The sequence below is a fragment of the Hippopotamus amphibius genome, chromosome 6 (assembly GCF_030028045.1).
Source record: "Hippopotamus amphibius kiboko isolate mHipAmp2 chromosome 6, mHipAmp2.hap2, whole genome shotgun sequence".
NCBI classification, from domain to species: domain Eukaryota; kingdom Metazoa; phylum Chordata; class Mammalia; order Artiodactyla; family Hippopotamidae; genus Hippopotamus; species Hippopotamus amphibius.
The window spans coordinates 48,493,857-48,514,119 of record NC_080191.1 but is presented as its reverse complement, the minus strand read 5'-3'; the positions used below and the strand labels follow the sequence as shown (position 1 = coordinate 48,514,119).

At 38.9% G+C, this 20,263-nt stretch overlaps 1 protein-coding gene across 4 annotated transcripts in view; it reads right to left on the bottom strand.

Annotated features, from left to right (window-relative positions):
- Positions 1-20,263, bottom strand: part of PHACTR2 (phosphatase and actin regulator 2) — a 270,043-nt gene that overhangs the window by 17,057 nt on the left and 232,723 nt on the right. For 2 of the 4 annotated variants that reach the window (XM_057738536.1, XM_057738538.1), the window contains exons 8-11: positions 18,242-18,297; positions 13,141-13,202; positions 10,818-10,955; positions 810-886 (exon numbers count right to left, since the gene is read on the bottom strand). In XM_057738536.1, coding sequence (XP_057594519.1) covers positions 810-886; positions 10,818-10,955; positions 13,141-13,202; positions 18,242-18,297 — 333 coding nt within the window. Of the gene's footprint in view, positions 1-805; positions 887-10,817; positions 10,956-13,140; positions 13,203-18,241; positions 18,298-20,263 lie in introns of those variants that run through there. The other 2 variants (XM_057738539.1, XM_057738537.1) reach the window with 1 other exon arrangement.

Here is a 20,263-nt window from a genome sequence, read left to right as displayed (position 1 = left end):
ACGGGACACGCTCCCCAGCAAAGAACACCACCACCTACAGGAACCACTGCAGATACCATCACACCATGATGTATGGCTGCCCTACAGAGGCTGTTTCGAATCTTGGGATCAGTATTCGCTTTCCAGAAAGACCTACTATGGTATTCCTCATGTAATCATCTGTCTTGGGATTTTTTTTTAACAATTTAAGTTTCAAGGATTTGATTGGCATGCAAATTCTTTGAAAAATCTTATTATAACATCTGTTGCATGTAGCAGAGCATGTAAACCTGTGAGACAGAACTAAACAGAACACCTGTGAAGTGTGGGGCTCAGACTGTACGATCACTCAGGTCCCTTCTGGGTCGGGCAGCCTGGGGGACTGAAGTGTGTTGGTAGGAAAAACGGTAAAAGCACAGTGATCTTCTGTGGCATCGTAAAAATCGGATTCCCTTCTAAGATGTCTTCTAAAAACTGAGTTTCCACCCTCTCTAAGTTATGTCTACTGTGAGTCCACAGCAGACACAAATGTGCCCACACTGGCTCTCACCAGCATCTGTCCTGGATATAAACCTTCAAATGAATCTCTTCAAGAGCAGAATGAATGATGCTTATGCTCGTTTCTTGGCCCAGAAAATAAAACTAAGAAAGAAATGAAACACAGCCCTTTAGAATGACTCGGACTTTTTTGAAAGGAACAAAAAGACAGTTGTAGAAATGTTCACTAGATGGTGTTGTGTTACACTGTATATTATCATGAAATACATGTAACATAACATTTACCACCTTACTCATTTTTAATTTGCTCAACTGCATTTTTGTTTACCTACCTGGTGAACTGTCGACTCTCTTCATGAACTTCCATTTCTGTGCTTTTAAATTCATTTAGCTCTTTCCTTATGGCTGCCTAAGTAGGAGAAAATAGATAAACAGAACTGTTATTTAGATCACATATTTCCTCAGCATATAGGGCATCAATGAAGCAGACATTCGTTTACGAAATGTCTTGAAGAAAGGAATTTCTAATTTCTATGAGGTAAAGGTATTATCAATGTAATATCAATACTACAGCCAAACAAAAACCAGGACCGATTTCCTTCAAGTGTCATTGACAAGGCAGAGATGAAGGGGGCCTTTGCCAAACTCACCCTGGGGCCTGATCTATGAGTCACACACATCCTCCATCCTCAATGACCACAAGGATAGCACAGGTCATGAGATTTTCTGAGGAACAATATCACTTTCCCACGAAAGTTCTCATTTCATACCACCCACGGCAACATGGCTTTGACAAGCTGCCACAGAGCTACAGAGAAGGCAGTTGCTATTTACTCTTTTAATAGTGAAAGTTGAGATAAACAGGATTAAAAATTTCAGCACAACACTTAAAGCCACTCAAAAAACATATCAAGTAGAATGCTATTACTATCACTATTTATTGAACACATGATCCATGTCATGTACATGTTAGGGTTGGAAGAGATGCTATGTCCTTTCAGGTTGAAAAGCTGAGATACTCATCAAAATGTTAACATTAATTATGTATTAACAATACTGGCTGGATCATGGATGGTTTTTTGGTTTCAACTTTGTGCTTATCTTTATTTCCTAATTTTTCTATGGAGAAGTTTTTCCTCATGTAAATGAAAAAATACTAATAAAAGCATCCCCATTACCTCTCAGAAATAGACTCTTCTGCTGAAACACAGAATGACATTACAAACCACAAAGAATGGCTTCACGGAGAGATAAGAAAATATATTTTGTGGTTGGAAAGTGTATTTTAGAAAAGAAAAAAGACAAAAGAAAGCCCTCGGGTCTCTCTCTGGCTTTCTCCCATCACTAGCTATCACTCTGCAATATACAAGCTTTTCCCCAATGCTGCTTTCAATGTTATGTTTAAATCCTACAGTCACAGATTGTCTCTCTCCAAATATATTCCTCAGCTCCTGTAGTTTCTATGAGGAACCTGAGGCTGGGATCTGTGGCAGTGGTTCTTGCTATTGGCTTTTTGGAAGAGGATGAATCAAATAGAGAAATATTTCTGGGCCCAAGTTCCCTGTGATAAGACTATATATCCTGATTCACAAGTGAGATCAGTAGTAAGGATACTTTGTTTTTACTCATTGTAAAAACTGATACCCAGAACCAGGAGCTAAAATAGTGAAGACTCTCTATGTTCATCACCTATTGACATTTATCAAAAAGTCTTCCTTAATCAACCCATGTCCACTGAGAGATGAATGGATAAAGAAGATGTGGTATATATACACAATGGATTATTACTCAGCCATAAAAAAGAATGAAATCTTGCCATTTGCAACAACATGGATGGACCTGGGGGTATTATTATTATGTTAAGTGAACTAAGTCAGACAGAGAAAGACAAACACCATATGATTTCGTTTATATGTGAAATCTAAAAAACAAAACAAATAAACACAACAAAACAGATATAGACTCCTAGATACAGAGAACCAACTGGCGGCTGCTGGGGGTGGGAAGGGGGTAGGCAGAGGGATGAGTAAAATAGGTGAGAGAGATTAGGAAGAAAAAACTTCTAGCTGCAAAATAAGTAAGTCACAGGGATGTAATGTACAGCACAGGGGATACAGTCAATAATATTGTAACGACTTTGTATGGTGATAGACAGGCCTTCTTAATTCAAGTCCCACACTCTTTCCAATAAAATGCGCTGCAGGGCCTAAGTCATCCAGATAATTGTCTCAGATCTCCATGTGGTGTGTGCTGGCTCGCAATGAGAAATGATGAGTCAGTTATAGGCAATGAATGTGATGTGAAATTTACAGAGACTGGTTGTTTGAAAATATGTGTCAGGAAGATATGACTTACAGCCGCTTAAAGAAATGCAATACTCATTTAAAAAATTCACTGAAGACCGCAGTTTTATTCCAAGAGTTATTTCCTCTTAATATACATATATATATATATATATACACATTTTTTTTTTCTTTTTTTTCTTTTTGGCTGCACTGTCCACCATGCACGATCTTAATTCCCCGACCAGGGATCAAATCTGCACCCCCTGCAGTGGAAGTGTGGAGTCTTAACCACTGGACCGCCAGGGAAGTCCCCCCCTTACTATTTAAAAAGAAGGTTTCCTGAGAGAGTTTTGAGAGGAAAAAAGTAATCAAGTACACTTTATGTTAGGGAAATACATGTACAGTAAGTAATCTTAACTCCCTTCTATACAAATGAGACCAGAGTTTAAGTCTAATAACTCTTCATATAAGTGTAAATGGGACTGGCATTTTTTGGAAAGATAATGGGACAGAAAGAGGTAGGCTGATGTAGTAGGATTGGAGCCTGAATGGTGCGGAGTTGGATCAACAATGGGAAGTCACTTAGCCAAAACTAGGTATTTCTAAGACTGAAACAAGACAAGTCCACAGGAGACAGTAGCAGCACCAAATCTGCAGTGTTGTTTGGTACCATGAGAATTATAGAAAGGAAAAAGAAAACAAAAATCACTAGAACTAAGTTTAAAATTGACTCGTGATGACTGGTGATGGACGGTCTACTCATCACTCCCAGTCAGCTCAGGGGTCAGCCTGGTCACAGACAAGAGGTGATTTGTTGAATATATGGACCATGCTGCCTTCTCAAATAACCTGAGCTACGAGCCCAGGATTAACTAGAACTCCCATCATTTTGATGTCTTTTGCTTATTTCTTTGATAAAAATCTCATATTTAACATGGAGGGGATTTCTTGACTTCTCATCAAGCTCAATGCCACGGGTAGGTAAGTGTACTCTTTGCTGCCTGGGCAACCATGGATATGCCAAAGAATATCTCTGTATGGAATTAAAATCTCAGTCTTTCCTAGGACCTGTTTAGACAGTGCATTCCTGGGAGGGTAGTATGTTCTATTTATTCACCTTTATGTCCCCAGTATCTAAGACAATATTTAATATATTAAGAGGGTTTTAATAAATGACTACTGAGTAATCTGGGCAAAGCCATGTCTCATCTGAAAAATTTTGGATTCTCTTTCATTGGAGAAATTTAGGCTAGATTGTAAACTGGGGCTTCGATGAGTAGTGAAAACGTCACCAATGGGGAACAAAGTTTAGACTATCAAGCCTGACCATGAGAGCTATCATTTATTGATGAGCTGGAACTCTATAGATAATCTACTAAATTCTCAAAATACATATAATTGGCTCTACTTTACTAGTGAGAAAACCCAAGTTAAATGACTTAGCCACAGTCAAACAACTACCACGTGGCCAAGCAAGAAGCAAACCCATAAGCGCCCAGTTTCAAAGCCTGCCCTCCCCTCTCTACAGGCAGCTTCCATGACCTACTCCAGGGAGATGGCAGCTGTTATGTGAGCCTTGGTCTTCAAGCCAAGTTGATGGCTTTTTCTGGCTTTATTTGTCACCTTAAAGCTCATCTACTTCAGCACAGATATTGATATAGGCCATATACATCTTACGTAGCCTATATATATCCTAAAGTATGTGTAACTGTTTCTGGTGCTCTACCAAGTAAAGATATTCTAAAATCAAAAAATTTTATGTTAAAGGTGACTTAAGCTCAACCAAGTTCACAATTACTAAGGCATTTTCCCCACCACTTCTTTTTCCCACTTTGGGCAGTTGAACAAGACTACCATATTTTTGAGATCCCCCAGAACACCAAGCACAGTGTTTTCATTGAATGGGCATTTATTGATTACTGACTAATTGGCTACTGCTCCCTTTTCTTTATGCTTGAAGTTCAAAAAATTTTTAAATGCAAAGTGGTAGTTCTATTTTTAGTTTTTTAAGGAACCTCCAAACTGTTTTCCATAGTGGCTGTACCAGCTTACATTCCCACCAACAGTGCAGGAGAGTTCCCTTTTCTCCACACCCTCTCCATCATTTATTGCTTCTAGATTTTTTGATGATGGCCATTCTGACGGGTGTGAGGTGATACCTCATTGTGACTTTGACTTGCATTTCTCTGATGATGAGTGATGTTGAGTATCTTTTCAGGGGTTTGTTGGCCATCTGTATGTCTTCTTTGGAGAAATGTCTAGGTCTTCCGCCCATTTGTGGATTGGGTTATTTGCTTTTTTGGTATTAAGCTGCATGAGCTGCTTGTATATTTTGGAGATTAATCCTTTGTCCGTTGCTTCGTTGGCAAGTATTTTCTCCCATTCTGAGGGTTGTCTTCTTGTCTTGTTTATGGTTTCTTTCACTGTGCAAAAGCTTTTACGTTTCATTAGGTCCCATCTGTTCATTCTTGATTTTATTTACTTTATTCTCGGAGGTGGGTCAAAAAGGATCTTGCTTTGATGGATGTCATAGAGTGTTCTGCCTGTTTTCCTCGAGGAGCTTTATAGTGTCTGGCCTTATATTTAGGTCTTTAATCCATTTTGAGTTTATTTTTGTGTATGGTGTTAAGAAGTGTCCTAATTTCATTCTTTTACATGTCGCTGTCCAATTTTCCCAGCACCACTTATTGAAGAGGCTGTCTTTTTTCCATTGTATATGCTTGCCTCCTTTGTCAAAGATAAGGTGCCCATATGTGCTTGGGCTTACCTCTGAGTTCTCTATTCTGTTCCATTGATCTTCCTTTCTATTTTTGTGCCAGTACCATACTGTCTTGATCACTGTGGCCTTGTAGTATAGTCTGAAGTCAGGAAGCCTCATTCCACCAACTCCATCTTTCCTTCTCAAGATTGCTTTGGCTATTCGGGGTCTTTTGCGTATGTAAGTTGGTACAGCCACTATGGAAAACAGTTTGGAGGTTCCTTAAAAAACTAAAAATAGAACTATCATATGATCCAGTAATCCCACTGCTGGGCAAATACCCAGAGAAAACCATAATCCAAAAAGAAACATGGGCCATAATGTTCACTGCAGCACTATTTACAATAGCCAGGATGTGGAAGCAACTTAAATGCCCATCAACAGATGAATGGATAAAGAAGATGTGGCACATATATACAATGGAATATTACTCAGCCATAAAAGGGGATGAAATGGAGCTATATGTAATGAGGTGGACAGACCTAGAGTCTGTCATACAGAGTGAAGTAAGTCAGAAAGAGAAAAACAAATATTGTATGCTAACTTATATACACAGAATCTACAAAAAAAAAAAAAAATGGTGCTGATAAACCCAGTGACGAGACAAAAATAAGGATGCAGATGCAGAGAATGGACTGGAGGACATGAGGTTGGGGGGGGGGGGGGTGCGGGGGGCGAAAGGGAAGCTGGGACGAAGTGAGAGAGTAGCATAGGCATATTTACACTACCAACTGTAAAGTAGATAGCTAGTGGGAAGTTGCTGTATAACAAAGGGAGATCAACTCGATGATGGGTGATGCCTTAGAGGGCTGGGACGGGGAGGGTGGGGGGGCAGTCGCAGGAGGGAGGGGATGTGGGGATATGTGTATAAACAGAGCTGATTGACTTTGGTGTACCTCAAAAGCTGGTACAAGAGTGTAAAGCAATTATATTCCAATAAAGAGCTTAAAAAAATAAATAAATGCAAAGTGGTATCTTAGTGGGGCTAAGAACATAGCACTAAGAAAAGAGAGAGAAAGGATGGCTTCTTTAGACTGGCAGGAAATTCAGTGTTTATTTTGAGAGCAGAGGTAGACATATTTACTTTCATTAGTTTTTTTCCTTTAAATGTAATATATAGTTCAAAAGTTAAAAAGTAAAACTTTTTTAATATGAAGGTAAATTACAAGCTTTTATATCAATCTATTGAAAAATGCATTCTTATAAATCTTACCATTATATATTATGAAGTATAATTAAAGTAAAAAGCAACCGAAATCCAGAAATGCTTGTTATGATAATAATGATTAGCATGTGTTTTCATTCTAAAATAAAATATACACTAAGACCATTGATAGTTTTAGTATCTCTGGGCAATAAGTAACACTTCATTATACAAATCTTTTAACATCTACAGAAAACAAATTATTATTTTCAGTGTTAGGTTGAAAACAGCATTTTTAGAAATTTTTAAAAATACCATGCATTGATGTGCACTGTAATTGCTATTTCCTCTTCTTGTATTTTTGAATATTCTGATTTTTATCAATGAACATGAGTCACTTGTGTATATACAATGTACTATAAATTAAAAGCATTTTAGGACTTCCCTGGTGGCGCAGTGGTTAAGAATCTGCCTGGCAATGCAGGGGACAAGGGTTCAAGCCCTGGTCCGGGAAGATCCCACATGCCACGGAGCAACTAAGCCCGTGCGCCACAACTACTGAGCCTGTGCTCTGGATCCTGCGTGCCACAGCTACTAAGCCTGAGAGCTGCAACTACTGAAGCCTGTATGCCTAGAACCTGTGCTGTGCAACAAGAGAAGCCACTGCACTTCGAAGCCCACGCATCGCAACAAAGAGTAGCCCCTGCTCGCCATAACTAGAGAAAGCCTGCGTGCAGCAACAAAGACCCAAAGCAGCCAAAAATAAATAAATAAATAAATATTTCATAATTTCCAAATTGATCTGCATAAAATTATTTTTGAAAGCATTTTATTTTATTTTATTTTTTATTTTTGTTGGAGTATAATTGATTTACAGTGTTGTTAGTTTCAGGTGTATAGCAAAAAAAGCACTTTAAACTGTTATCTTTTTTATATTTTCTATCTTTAAAAAATATACAACATTTTTTTCTGCCTAAAAGAAGTTATTCTTATTTTTCTTCAAGGAAAAAAAACCTATAATACAAATTCATTTCTAAAAATGCAGTCCTTTAGGCCTTCAAAAGTCTTAAGGTTAATGGGAAAGACAATATCAAAGGGAGAAAATGAGATTCAAATGTGAGTAGGGAGGGCCTCTGGCTGTGCTCTGGGGCTCAAGGTTCCATGTGCAGGGGACACGTGAAAGTCATGTTCAAATTATTCATGAACAGACATCAAGCATGAAGAAGAAAACCTGACCAAGTACAACTCCCCTGCGTTCTAGAAGTCCAGCACAAAAATCTATTCTTGTTTCAACACAAAATTAAAAAGAAAAATTGTTTCTGTTATAGCTAGAGGTGGACAAACTTTACCTTCCAGCAGTAGACAAGAGTTAGGAAGGACTATTTCTAGCATATGGAAAATGTAGTTTCCATATGAGGCTGGTTGATCATTTAGACTCTCACTGCTTGTATACTTTCCACGTGCTGTGATTTTTCACTCATTTACCTGGCCATCCCCCACCTGTTTTTCTGAAGTTCAACACCAGAGGAACATGATGCTGGGAACAGTGGATATGGCAAACTGCATTCTCCAAAGATGGCAGCAGTAATAATTTCAGCTCACGTGCTCCTCTGCAATATGACCTTGATGGCATGCCCCCATGAGAGGCAGAGCTAACTCCCCTCCCCTTGAATCTGAGCTGACCTTATGACTTGCCTGGAACTAAGAGAATGTGGTGGAAGCAAGGCTGGGCGCCTTCTAAAGCTGGGTCAGATAAGGCCATGCAGCTTTTACCTGGTTCTCTCGGGGCACTTGCTCTGGGACAAGCCAGCCACCATGTAGGAAGTCTGACAACTCTGAGACCACCAGGCTGAAGAGGTCACATGTCGGTGCTTTGGTGGACAGCCCCACCCGAGCCCAGCTGCTAAGCCTAGCCTCCGAGCCATCCTCACCAAAACACCAGACACATAAACAAGCCACCTCAGACCCGTGAGAGCAGCCCATCTGTCAGCTGAATAACACTGAGTGACCTGAGTCACTGCCAGAGGGCTAGAAACCACATTAAATAGTTTACAGGCAATTCTTGGTAACTCATAAATAAACTTATATTTCCATCAGGAGACATATGGTATTGATTGATGGTGAGCTTGACACAGGACTGAGTATCCCAGTCTTCTTCATGCCCTCATGGCTGCCCTCAATCTGAGTGATTTCACCTGCCTGGGGAAGCCTCCTCTTTTAGGGCACATTCCTCAGCCTGTGTTCTCCATCACATCCTCACCATCTGCCTTTTCTGCATAAGCCTTGACCTGCTGCTCCACTGATTATGCCCTATTCTATCACTTACTGACTTTTTCTCTCATACAGACAACCTCTCCCTTCCTCATGGCATAACAGATTGCTCAGGGACTTCCAAGGTGGTGCAGTGGTTAAGAATCCGCCTGCCGATGCAGGGGACACAGGTTTGATCCCTGTTCTGAGAAGATCCCACATGCCGTGGAGCAACTAAGCCCGTTCGCCACAACTACTGAGCCTGCGCTCTAGAGCCCATAAGCCACAACTACTGAAGCCCATGTGCCACAACTACTGACGCTCACGTGCCTAGCACCCATGCTCCACAACAAGAGAAGCCTCCGCAATGAGAAGCCCATGCACCACAATGAAGAGTAAGCCCCAATCTCGGCAACTAGAGAAAGCCTGCACACAGCAATGAACATCCAACACAGCCAAAAATAAATAAATAAATACATAAATAAATAAATAAAAGATAGCTCAGGTATTTCCCATAAATTAGAAAAAAAAAAAACCCACTCCCTTAATATACTTATTTTCCAAATCTACTCACTCAAGCTTGCAGCCTCCAAAATCATTCTCCCTTAAGTGACTACCTTACCAGACCTCTTCTTCATGGCGAGACACTTGAGGTTGAGCTTTATTCTCATAGTCCCGACCACAGTCAGGCTTCCACAGTCAGTCTGCTAAAATGCCTTCTCTCACTACGTTACTAACCACTTGTGAGCTGACATTCCCCTTCCTAGGCTGCTGGGCTACATCTTCTCTTTCCCCACCTCACCGACATTTCTTTTCAGTGTTTTTCGAATGCCTCTTCATGTTGGGTTTCTCGGGTGTTATTCCCAGTCTCCTTCCCTTCTGTTTTCATTGTGAACATTCCTCCTGTATGATCTTACCCCTTCCTAGTTTTCATTTCTTCTTATGAGCTAGTAATTATTGAGTCTGTATTTCCAATATGAGCTTCACACACAGAATGTGCTTTACACAATGAAATCTCCTATTGAAGGGTGTCAGCACAGAGTGTAACTAAATACCTAGTTCTAGCATTAAGACTGGGTGTGGCATGAGTTTACTCAATACCAGATTTTGCTTAAAGACAAAAATTAGAAACCATTATTTGGGAGATTAGGAAAACTGTAAAGTGAAGAATTTAAAAAGAAACAAGTGGTTGGCAAAATTCTTTATGTAACCATGGTACTCATAAAATAATCAGTCTTTCTTCATGATGGAACCCTCTGTATGTTTCAGTTATTCTGAGCTGTGAGCCATTATATAGATGAAGGGTTGGTAAACCATGACCCACAGGCCAAATATGGCCCACCATCTGTTTTTATAAATAAAGTTTTATGGGACCACATATACATCCATTCACTTACATATAATTGTCTACGGCTGCTTTCACGCAAAGCTGAGCCACTGCAACAAAGACTGGATGCCCCACAAAGCCTAAAATACTTACTTTCTGGCCATTTACAGAAAAAGTGTGCTGGCCTTGATATAGATCAATACCTTTTCCACTGTTAACGTATCCCTTTAAAAGGATAACTTGCGTAAGTTATATTTTCTAACAGTAAGGTAAGTCCGGCTGTGGGAGAGCACCACCTGCCCCTCCCCCACCCCCAATCCAGGTTTGAATGCAGGCAGGTTACAGGGTTACTAAGAACCAGTTTTTTCTGAGACTTAGCTGAAAGAACTACATTGATATTACTAAATATGTCACTTAAGTGGCTTGAATAATCAAAGGCAGAAAATGGTTGGGATATTTGGTAACACCTAGTCTCCCAAGATGACAAAGTAGGGGGTAAGTAGGTATTGAAACTTTTAGAAAAGCAATACAATCATAAATAAATAAAATCATGGCTCAAGCCACCGAGGTTCTTGCCTTGTCTGCAGGTGTTAACCTGGCCCAGGGCTTGTCCGCCCGGCGGTCGTAGTCAGGCGAGTCGGTGACTTCTACATACTCATTAAACCGCAGGATCCTTCGAGCTTGCAGCTCTGCCACTGTGGGTCTCAGGCTGAGCTGCAGGAGGACAGGGAAAAGAGGATGAGTTCAGTAAACCATTTACAGCCTCATGGTGGCATGTTTTCTATAGAAAACTTCAAAGTTATGGTTAAATAAGGTCACTTTCAGATATCAAAAAAAAAAAAAAAAAGACAGAAGCATCTTGGGAGTTTCTAATGAGAACTAGAAAGCAGTGTGCCCTAATTTTGCGACTATAAAAATCATCACTGTTAGATAGGTCAGAGTCTTTGGCAACCATCTGCATTATGCTATTTTTCCCACCTTGCCTGGCATTGTGATCAAGGTGCCTGCCATCTCAGACATGGGGTACAGGGAGCAGTAAAGACATAATACTAACCCAGATGTGGGATGGCCGGTTTGAAGACTGAATTATTAAGACAAAAGCCCTACAACCTGTAGAAATGAGGATAAAAATCTCTGCTCCAACTATATTAAACCTGCATGTCCAGAAATCCACAAAGTTACGACAAAGAAATGGTCCAGTGAAGTTATGTGCCTATGGCAGTCTTCTGTGAGAGTCTAAGGACAAAGGCCCAGATTTGACATGTACCCTTGGCCAGAAAAGCTGATATGCAGGAATGCGGAACTTGCTAGAAAGCTGCTGTTCAGTGAGGCCACAACTGCAATTCAGTGAGGCTGAACTACCAATGCTCTAACTATTCAATGCATTCAAGGATTCTTAGAAGGCCTGGATCGACACCCTGAGCCCACTTGACCCGCCATACGGCACCTGCAGCTCCTTCCATGTTCATAAAGCCCTGGTAGGTGATGGACAAAGGGAGGAAAAATCCAAGTGGTTCTGTTATACTCTCAGTTACTGTCCTATCTATACTGCTAGCTTCTTACTGCCTCTCCAGGGCAGGTAGGGTTAAGGAGGTAGAAAAACTCTTGTCTCTGGGGACTTCCAAAAATGTGTGACCAATGGCCACACAGGTCAGAAATTCTCCATCTAGTCTTGCCCTTCAGGGCTGTGCCAGTCACAGGGTAGCTATTAGTAACACAGGATGTTTTGCACCTACGGCAGGGAGCTCTGTGTGATGCAGGCAAGTGGGGGTAGGGCAGCTCTGTTGTCTCCTGGAAGGACCCAACTGGATTGAGAAAAGACTATATATATGACAGGGGTGAGCTAAAGCAAGGAGGAGGGGCTATTGCTTATCTGTAGCTGGTAACTTAATGGCCACTGAATTGCCAGAAGAGCCATCTCTAGAAATTCAGTTTACAGACTCTTTTTCAACTTGATTATTGTTTGATGTTTAGAATTTTTGAGGAAAAAAGAGATGAATTAAGGGTCTTTTTCCCTAAAAATCAACACCAAAACCTCTCAAAATACAGTCTCCAACTTTTCCATGGGAATGCAGTGCTTCTTCTACCTGCCTTGGAATGTTTTGGCTGTGAATTCCCCAGTCAGCCCAGATAAATGTGGGTCAGGTCACACACTTCACTGCAGATGTCATTTTTTATTCATCCTGCCTTACCCAGGTGTGACAGGCATATATCTAAAGAATTACTGAGCAAGGTGTTTACAACGAAATATAAACTCTGAAAATGCTTAATTTTTCCAAAGACAATTATTATTTTAACACTCAAAAAAGCGATGGCCCTGGTATCAGATTTAGATTCTCATAAGCGGGTAGAAACAATGGTCTGAGTTTCGGAGGTAAGCTATTTGTCAATTTGGGGAGCACTGCAGCAGGCGAGCTGGATGATCAAGTTCACTTAATAAATTACTCACCCAGCTCAGAATCTTCAGTAACAACAGAACATTTATTCAATATTTCTAAGACTACACGGAAAGTGTGAGCATTTTTAAAAACTATACATTGAAATGTTAATAATGGTTTTCCGTGAATGGGAGCTGTCTGTGTGATTTTCTAGTCTCTTTTTGTTCCTTTTGGCATTTAAAAATTTTTCACACAGATTATACGTAATTTTCATAATCGGCAAATGCAATATAAAACTTCTGATTGCCAATTTTTCAAAATTAGCGTATTATGCAATTATTAACATAAACATAATTCATATTGGAAGCATTATATTGTGTTTAATGTCTATGATTAGTTAGTAGACTAACAGGAACAATCATTCCTAACTATCAGATTTACATGTAGAGTGCTGACTCGCATCTTAAAAACTAAGTATATCTCAAAATACACATGCTCATTAACAGTCACAGTTTCATCACCTTTCTGCTGAGTCTACGTTTAAGTTCCATTTTTGCTTCTTGCTCTTCTTCTTCATTCTTTTCTGTGTATTAATTGGGTAGGGGGGAGGAGAGGAAAGACATGAAGACAGTTACTATAAAAGATTATATAATCAGAAAAGTAGATCAGGCCACAATTGTTTGACTTCCCAGATACTGATCAAACACTCCACCAACATCTTTAAAAAGCTGTCGAAAGATTCTGCAGAAAGATCAATCATTAATTTATCATATATTATTTTTTTCCTTATAGGATTGGTTTATTTACTAATTGTAACCCTTTTTGCTTCCTGACTTCCTGTTCTATTCTGAGAAAACCAGAAGCATGCCCATACTCTGGTGAAAGCCTCTTATTGCTGATCATCTCATAAGCTTATAAGCACAATTTATCAGAATCCAGATAGAAACTTTCTTCTGGATCTGGCCTTCATGTGAAAATCTGAATCACATCAAAAGAACAAATTAGAACCATCTGATGCACGTCTGAGTTGCTGATTTCCATTCAAATCCAAGCAAAATACTTGATTTGTCTGCTTTGGTTTCCATAGAAGCAGAATGTAATCATTTCTTTGGACTTTGCTTTCAAACCAGAATGTTCTGAATGGGGTTATGGTGTACGGTTGATGGGAGATGATTTATTTTCTTGTGACTTTAACTTTCCTAAGTCTTCTCTTTCTCTAGTGCTTCACCAAGCAGTACAATTTAATGGCCAACTCAAATGAATGCTATCCAACACATGGGACTAAGAAAAATATGTCCAGGACTTTAAAAGAAATAAACACCGCTCAGGATTTAATGGTTGCTATTTGATGAACTTCTCTCTGTTGCTCCCTAGCTCATTATTTGTTTGATAAGTGAGCACAGATTCTTGGATACCAATGCTTAATGAAAGATTATCTTTTAGAAAGTGCTGTTATGAATTCTACTGAAGGAAAATCACACTGTATAAAGGCTCAACCAACAGGTTCAAAAAGAAAATTCTCCTCTACAACGGATAGATTTTTAGAATTCAAATAGACTCCTTACCACTAAGATTGTTTTTATAGTGAATATATCAGTATTCAATATTGCAACATCTGTATTTTCTAACTGAATATGCTAAATTCTCTATTAATTTTCCTCATCTGGACAGGGAAAGTTTTGACATTCTTCTGAAACACTAATTTTAACTCATAAGAAAGAGGATGATCAGTCTGGCTATTTAGACAAAGAGTGAACATAAACTGAAATCACCCTGTAAGACAAGAAACTAGTTGGTATGCTTTCATTAAGTGCCTGTGAGTGCCAAACAAAATCTGATTATAATTTAGATTTCTTCCTATGAAAATACTGTAGGTTTTTCTGATTGTTTCACAAAATATATATCCTTGGAAATCCTTAAAATACATCCTTAGGGTCAAATAATTACTTTATATGAGTTGGATAAGGTATGTGGATTGTAAACTATACATAATAGGCAAACACCAAACTTGTGGTTCATGTGATTCAAACTAGGGCTTTACAAGGTTAGGTATTTGATGATATTAATAAAAAGAAAAATATAATCATTCAAACATTTCAGTTATTCTTCCTATACAATGATACAGCTACATTTTCAAAGGTACTTTTCAAAGATAAAATATTGGGTATCTAATATGACTCAAAGCTAACAAATGCTCCAATTTTCATGAAATACGTACAATTTTATTTCCTTGAAGGGAATGTTACATAATTTTGCCTTATGAAGCACATTACACATCTAGGTGCCAGTCAGCGATATTTAAAAAAAGACCAGCCAACTGTAGTCAGTTAAACAGGATTTTACCAATTGGGAATTCTTCTCTACCGTCAGGAACTGACTTCCTTACATTTCCCATATTTGAAACTATGCTTCTAAAGAAGTTAGAGGAAGAAGGTGAGAGGTGGAGGAAAGCCAATGTGACTCTTCCTCAGAATCTTATTAAACAGTCATTGTTAAATCTTTTACTAAGAGTCAAGGTTAAACCTTAAACTTGGTTTGAAAATATTCACCTAGTTTTCGGAACCTTAAAAAAATTTATTAGAGGGTTAATTATAAAGTAGGATGTAAACATGTCTGATCACTTTAAACAGATGGAGGGATACTCATGAAGGAAGTGACTGGCTCGCTGACAAATCTCGCCCTTAGTAACTCATCAGAGCAGAGAGGGGAGAATATCAGAATAGCCACAGGAAGCACAAACAATACATGTAGTTTAACAGCGGTGGGCACTACAGGAAACCTGCCTGCCAAGTGCTGCCCAGAGCCTTTTATGGATAAGCTACAAGGAGAAGAAAGAAAAGCACCAAAGCAGCAGCAACTGGAGTATTATATTCTTCTGTCACCAACTCAGATAACATGGGTCTGAAAAACAGCCAAACATTTTTTGTGGGATTGTTTCACTTTTTGCTGTTTTACATGTTTCTATATGGGTGTTGTTAACAAATGAAAATACAGTAATAAACCTACTTTGAAATACACCCAAAAAATTAGATGGCTCCAAGGATGGACAGACCGATGAATAAGCAAGATGTGATAAAGTAAGATATTAATAGTAGAATATAGATAGTAGATATATGGGTATTACTGTACAATTATTTCAACTTTTCTGCATGTTAAAAAATTTCATAACAAAACACTGGGGAAAAATACATGTAGAACTCAATGGCCTAACACATGTTTTCTCTATGCAAGATTTAGCTGGAATTATGGTCACAGCTAAATAGTGTAAGAAGATCTGAATATTTTATCCCTACCCTGTAAAAGATGTTCCATGAACATCTCTTTCCCTGATAAGCAAAAGTTGACCTTTCAAGCACCAAAACTTGCTTTCTATTTTAACAATATTAAGAAACTAGTTCTAAAATCTAACAATATATACTTTTTTTTTTTTAAAAACAAAAACCCCAGATGCACCAAAATAGGAAAGACATCAAGTATGGTGTGATACTGGGAATGATACTAAGAAATAAAATTTGTCCTGTGGTCTCCAATTAAAGCTATGAGTGTTGATTCATGTTTATTAAACTAGTCATAGGCTTGGATTTGAGAACTGCTGAATGTTTTATGCTGTGAATTAGTTTCCTAACCTGTCAAGAAAAGATGACCTAGTTAAATAAGTGTCCTTAAAAACCATACCATGTCACACACAGACTTTTCTTCAAATAGACAGTCATATTGCTTTTGGACAAAAGCTGGAGATAAAACAAACAAACAAGAGTAATCTACATGGAAGAACACAGAGGCAAAGAGGGACTGAATAAAGTGTGGTCAGCTCTGGCCATCCCGTTCCCTGGGACTGCTCAGCAGCATGTTCTGGGCGACCTCCAGCAGTTCTCTTTTCTGCTTCCCTTGGCCATACATTATGTCAGGAGACCATAAGCCAGTTATCAGCCTCTCCAGACTGAAAACGTGTCTTGTGTTTCCAGAATAAGCACATTTAGACAAACTAAGAAGGAAGTAAAAAAAAAGGGCTGGAGTCAAATCTGTAGTTGGCTTTGGCGTTTCACTCTTTACCAAACCTCCAGGAAAATATAGTATAAAAGCCAACACAGCACTTAAGATCAATGTGTGATAAATTTCTAGATCTATGAAACAGTTCCTCAAATAACCACACACTAATGTGGTTTGGCTTTGTCTGTCTCCCAGGAGCAGGAAAGAATTACCCAGAATTCTCTCGTTCTTTTTTTCTAGGTATTGCATCAAGCAGCCAATAAGACACACTCTGTGTTTTAGGAGCTTCTGGACTGCATTTCAGCTTATCTACAGTTTAATTCAACAAATATTTTCCAGGAACCTAGTATCAAAAGCCATGAGCCTTTTTGGTTTGGTTTTGTTGTCAAAATTAGATGTTGCTTTCATTCTTCCTCAGAAAGCTAAACACGATTTTTTTTTCTTATCTAGCCATGACTTTTCCCATCTCCAAACTGACTCTTCTACACACGGATGGTCATTTCCGTCCTTCTTCTTTGGGTTCCAAGCCAGTTATGCTCACAAACAGCCAGAAAAAAAAAGCCTTCCAAGGAAAGAAACCCATAGACTGGCAGTTCATCCCAATGTTCAGTCTTCACTGTCGGGTTGTCTTAGTAATAGTGACTGTAGTATACACATACTACTAAAATCTTTCTTTCCTTCAGGAAAGAAAACGACTCATTTGGAGAATGGGGCTCATTCGCCAACTTGACTCTAAGAGCCTGGTTGAAAAAGATTTCCCGCACGCCAGCGGCTGATTACTATTATAGCAGTCTCTGGAGTTCTGCCCATCCCTGCTCTTTGATATTTCCTACAATAAAAAGCTCTTTGGAAACTGGGTTAATAATATATAAAACTACAGCTAGGCTTGATTTAAAAATATCCATTACTTAACTCACTGTGGTTAGTAACCACATTGATCCACTACAGCACGACAAACCGCTTCTATTCGTTTTATAGCTTCAACATATGAACTCCAATAAGATAAACACAACTGGACTGGTGAGTAAACAGTAAAGTCCGAGAAACTAGAGGGGGAAAGAGAATGGGAAAATGAAGCAGGAAAATGAACGGCGAACTCCTTCAGTGCTGAGAAATTATAAACAACTCAAGAGGGAAACAGAGTTATCACAATAAAGGAAAATGAAATGGGTTGAAAAATTCCTTTTCCCATAATTCTGTTTTAAATGGAGTCACTTGTTAAATCTGGCAACAAACTATATTATTAATAATAATATAGGAAAGTTTGATTTATTTCCTTGTGGATTCTTTGGCCTTTTCTTTGACATTTAGTTGCAAGCAGACTAGAGCATTTTCTTCTATTTAATAATTGGGTGAAAGAAAACATGGAATATATTTCATCTTTCTTAAAAACAACTGTCACAACCACAACGCTCCTCCGGGGGACATCAGGCTGAAAGCCATAAAATGAAACACGAACTTCAAGAAATTGTCTTTTAAATGATATGAATAATGATATAAAAATACAGTCTAAATGGGCCATTTCAGTCACTTGTGAATAAATATAAGTTCCCTGTTGATAAACAGATCGTCTCTAGAGGGAGCTTGTTCATGATTATGTGAGGAATTCACTGTGAGGTAGACGATACTCACGCTTCAGGATATTTCTTTGCTCTAATTCTTCAGTTGTGGGCCTCTGGCTAAGTCTCCTATGATGACAAAACAGATACATTGCAGGTTACAAACAAGGCCCCCTGAATGGGAGACGCAAAATAAAACAACACGCAAAGGTGTATTTTTTCGTGTTTTGAGAAACAAAAAATCCATTTTTAAGCCTACAAAATAAAAACCTCCTTTCCATTGGTTTGGAGACTAGAGATTGTGGCTGAGACTGCTAACTACCCCCCATACCCATCTTCCCTTCTTCCTTTGAGGAAACAGAACCCCCAGAGTTTTAGCCAAACGCCCAGCTGTAGATTTCTGCCTCCCTATGGGCGAGGTGCAGCCATGTGACTGAGTTCTTATGATGTGATGTGCGCAGAAGTGGTGTTTCGTGTCTGCTTTTTACCCTTAAAATGCCTGGGTGTGTATTCCCTTCTTTCTCCTTCCTTCTCCACAGGCTAGAACTTAAACATGGTCATGCGAGTCAGCTCAGATCATACAGATGAGGATATCCACAGCGATGGAAGAGCAACAAGATGGAAGGAACCTGGGCGCCTGTCTGACTGCCAGGAGCTATGCTCCCCACGCAGGCTAGAGAGCCCACCTCCCTCTGCACTGTGATGTGAAAAAGAAAGAAACACGTGGAAGTGCCTTGTTTGGACCACTGCACTTTTTGGTCTCTGTTAGAATAGCTTAGCCTGAACCCTAATTAACATACTGATCGTTAGACTCTAAGAAAAGGCTGCTGCTCAAGGATTTGTACCAACTCATGAGATGATTGATCTATACCACACAGTGTTTTCAGGAAAATATTGCTTTGGGGATCTCAAATAAATTTACAATGTATATAAAGTTATCTCGAGACATACAGGCCCTTCCCATCTACTTTCAAGAAGAGCCAGCCTCATTTGGGATTAGTACCTGACCATCCGTACACAAGAGCTCAGTGTCCTAATAACCCATTATAAATTTGTTCTTGGTCTTACTTACATTACTAATTTGTTGTTAATTACAGACAAAAACTTCCTGTGGATGTAGACTGAATTTGTGCAAGTTAAACTAATATACATGAAAGGGAATCTTAATACAAGATACTATCAATTTTAAATGTTTATGGCTGTGACAGAAATGGTATGAAGAATTAAAATCAATGATATTTTGAATAGCTCATTAAAAAGTTTAACAGAATCTTCATCAGTGCTACCTCGAAATTCACCTAATAAGTGTGCCCACAAAAAAGCCCAGTGAAACCTACACCAGCCAGATTTTGTGCCATTCATGTATCCTGTACTAGTCTGTACTATATCATCCCCCAAAGAGATTCTTCTTTTCTTTACGAAGTTTCCTTTCTCTGAAATGCCCTTCTGTGCTTCTTCACCTATTGAAATCTTGCAAATTATTAAAGGCTCCTGGTTCTTTGTCCCTCTACAGTGGTGCTACATAAATTATACATCTATTAAATTATACATCTATTAAAGCACTTATCATGATTATAAAGATAATAATCACACCACTCATTAGTTCATCCTTTCAAGTCCCAGTCGCTGTGCTGGGTGCTTAACATATTATCTTGAATCCTCGAAACAATTCAACAAGGTAGCAGCCAGTTCCCATTTTACAGATAAGAAAATGAGAGATTAATTCTCTTGTCTCCCAGAAAATACTGTTGAACGATAGAGCCAGGACTCATATCTGGTTCTCTTGACTTAGATGTTTGTACTTTTCACACAATCCCCATCACACAATATATAATTCTGTCTCTTTCACTAGACATGGAGTTCTCTAAGGTAGGAACTGTGGGTGGTTTATCTTTGAAAGACAGGGACTAGGTGTGCTGGGTTCGTAGAAAAACAATTCTGTAAAATTTATATACTTATAAAACTGAAACCCCTACTCTGATAACATTTGTACAGATATGGCCTGTATGTGTGTTTCTAGAGGCTCTCAAACGTTTAGGGGTTGGACTGGAATTTTACATAAAACAGACAGAAGTGCTGCTCTGGTTGACTACTT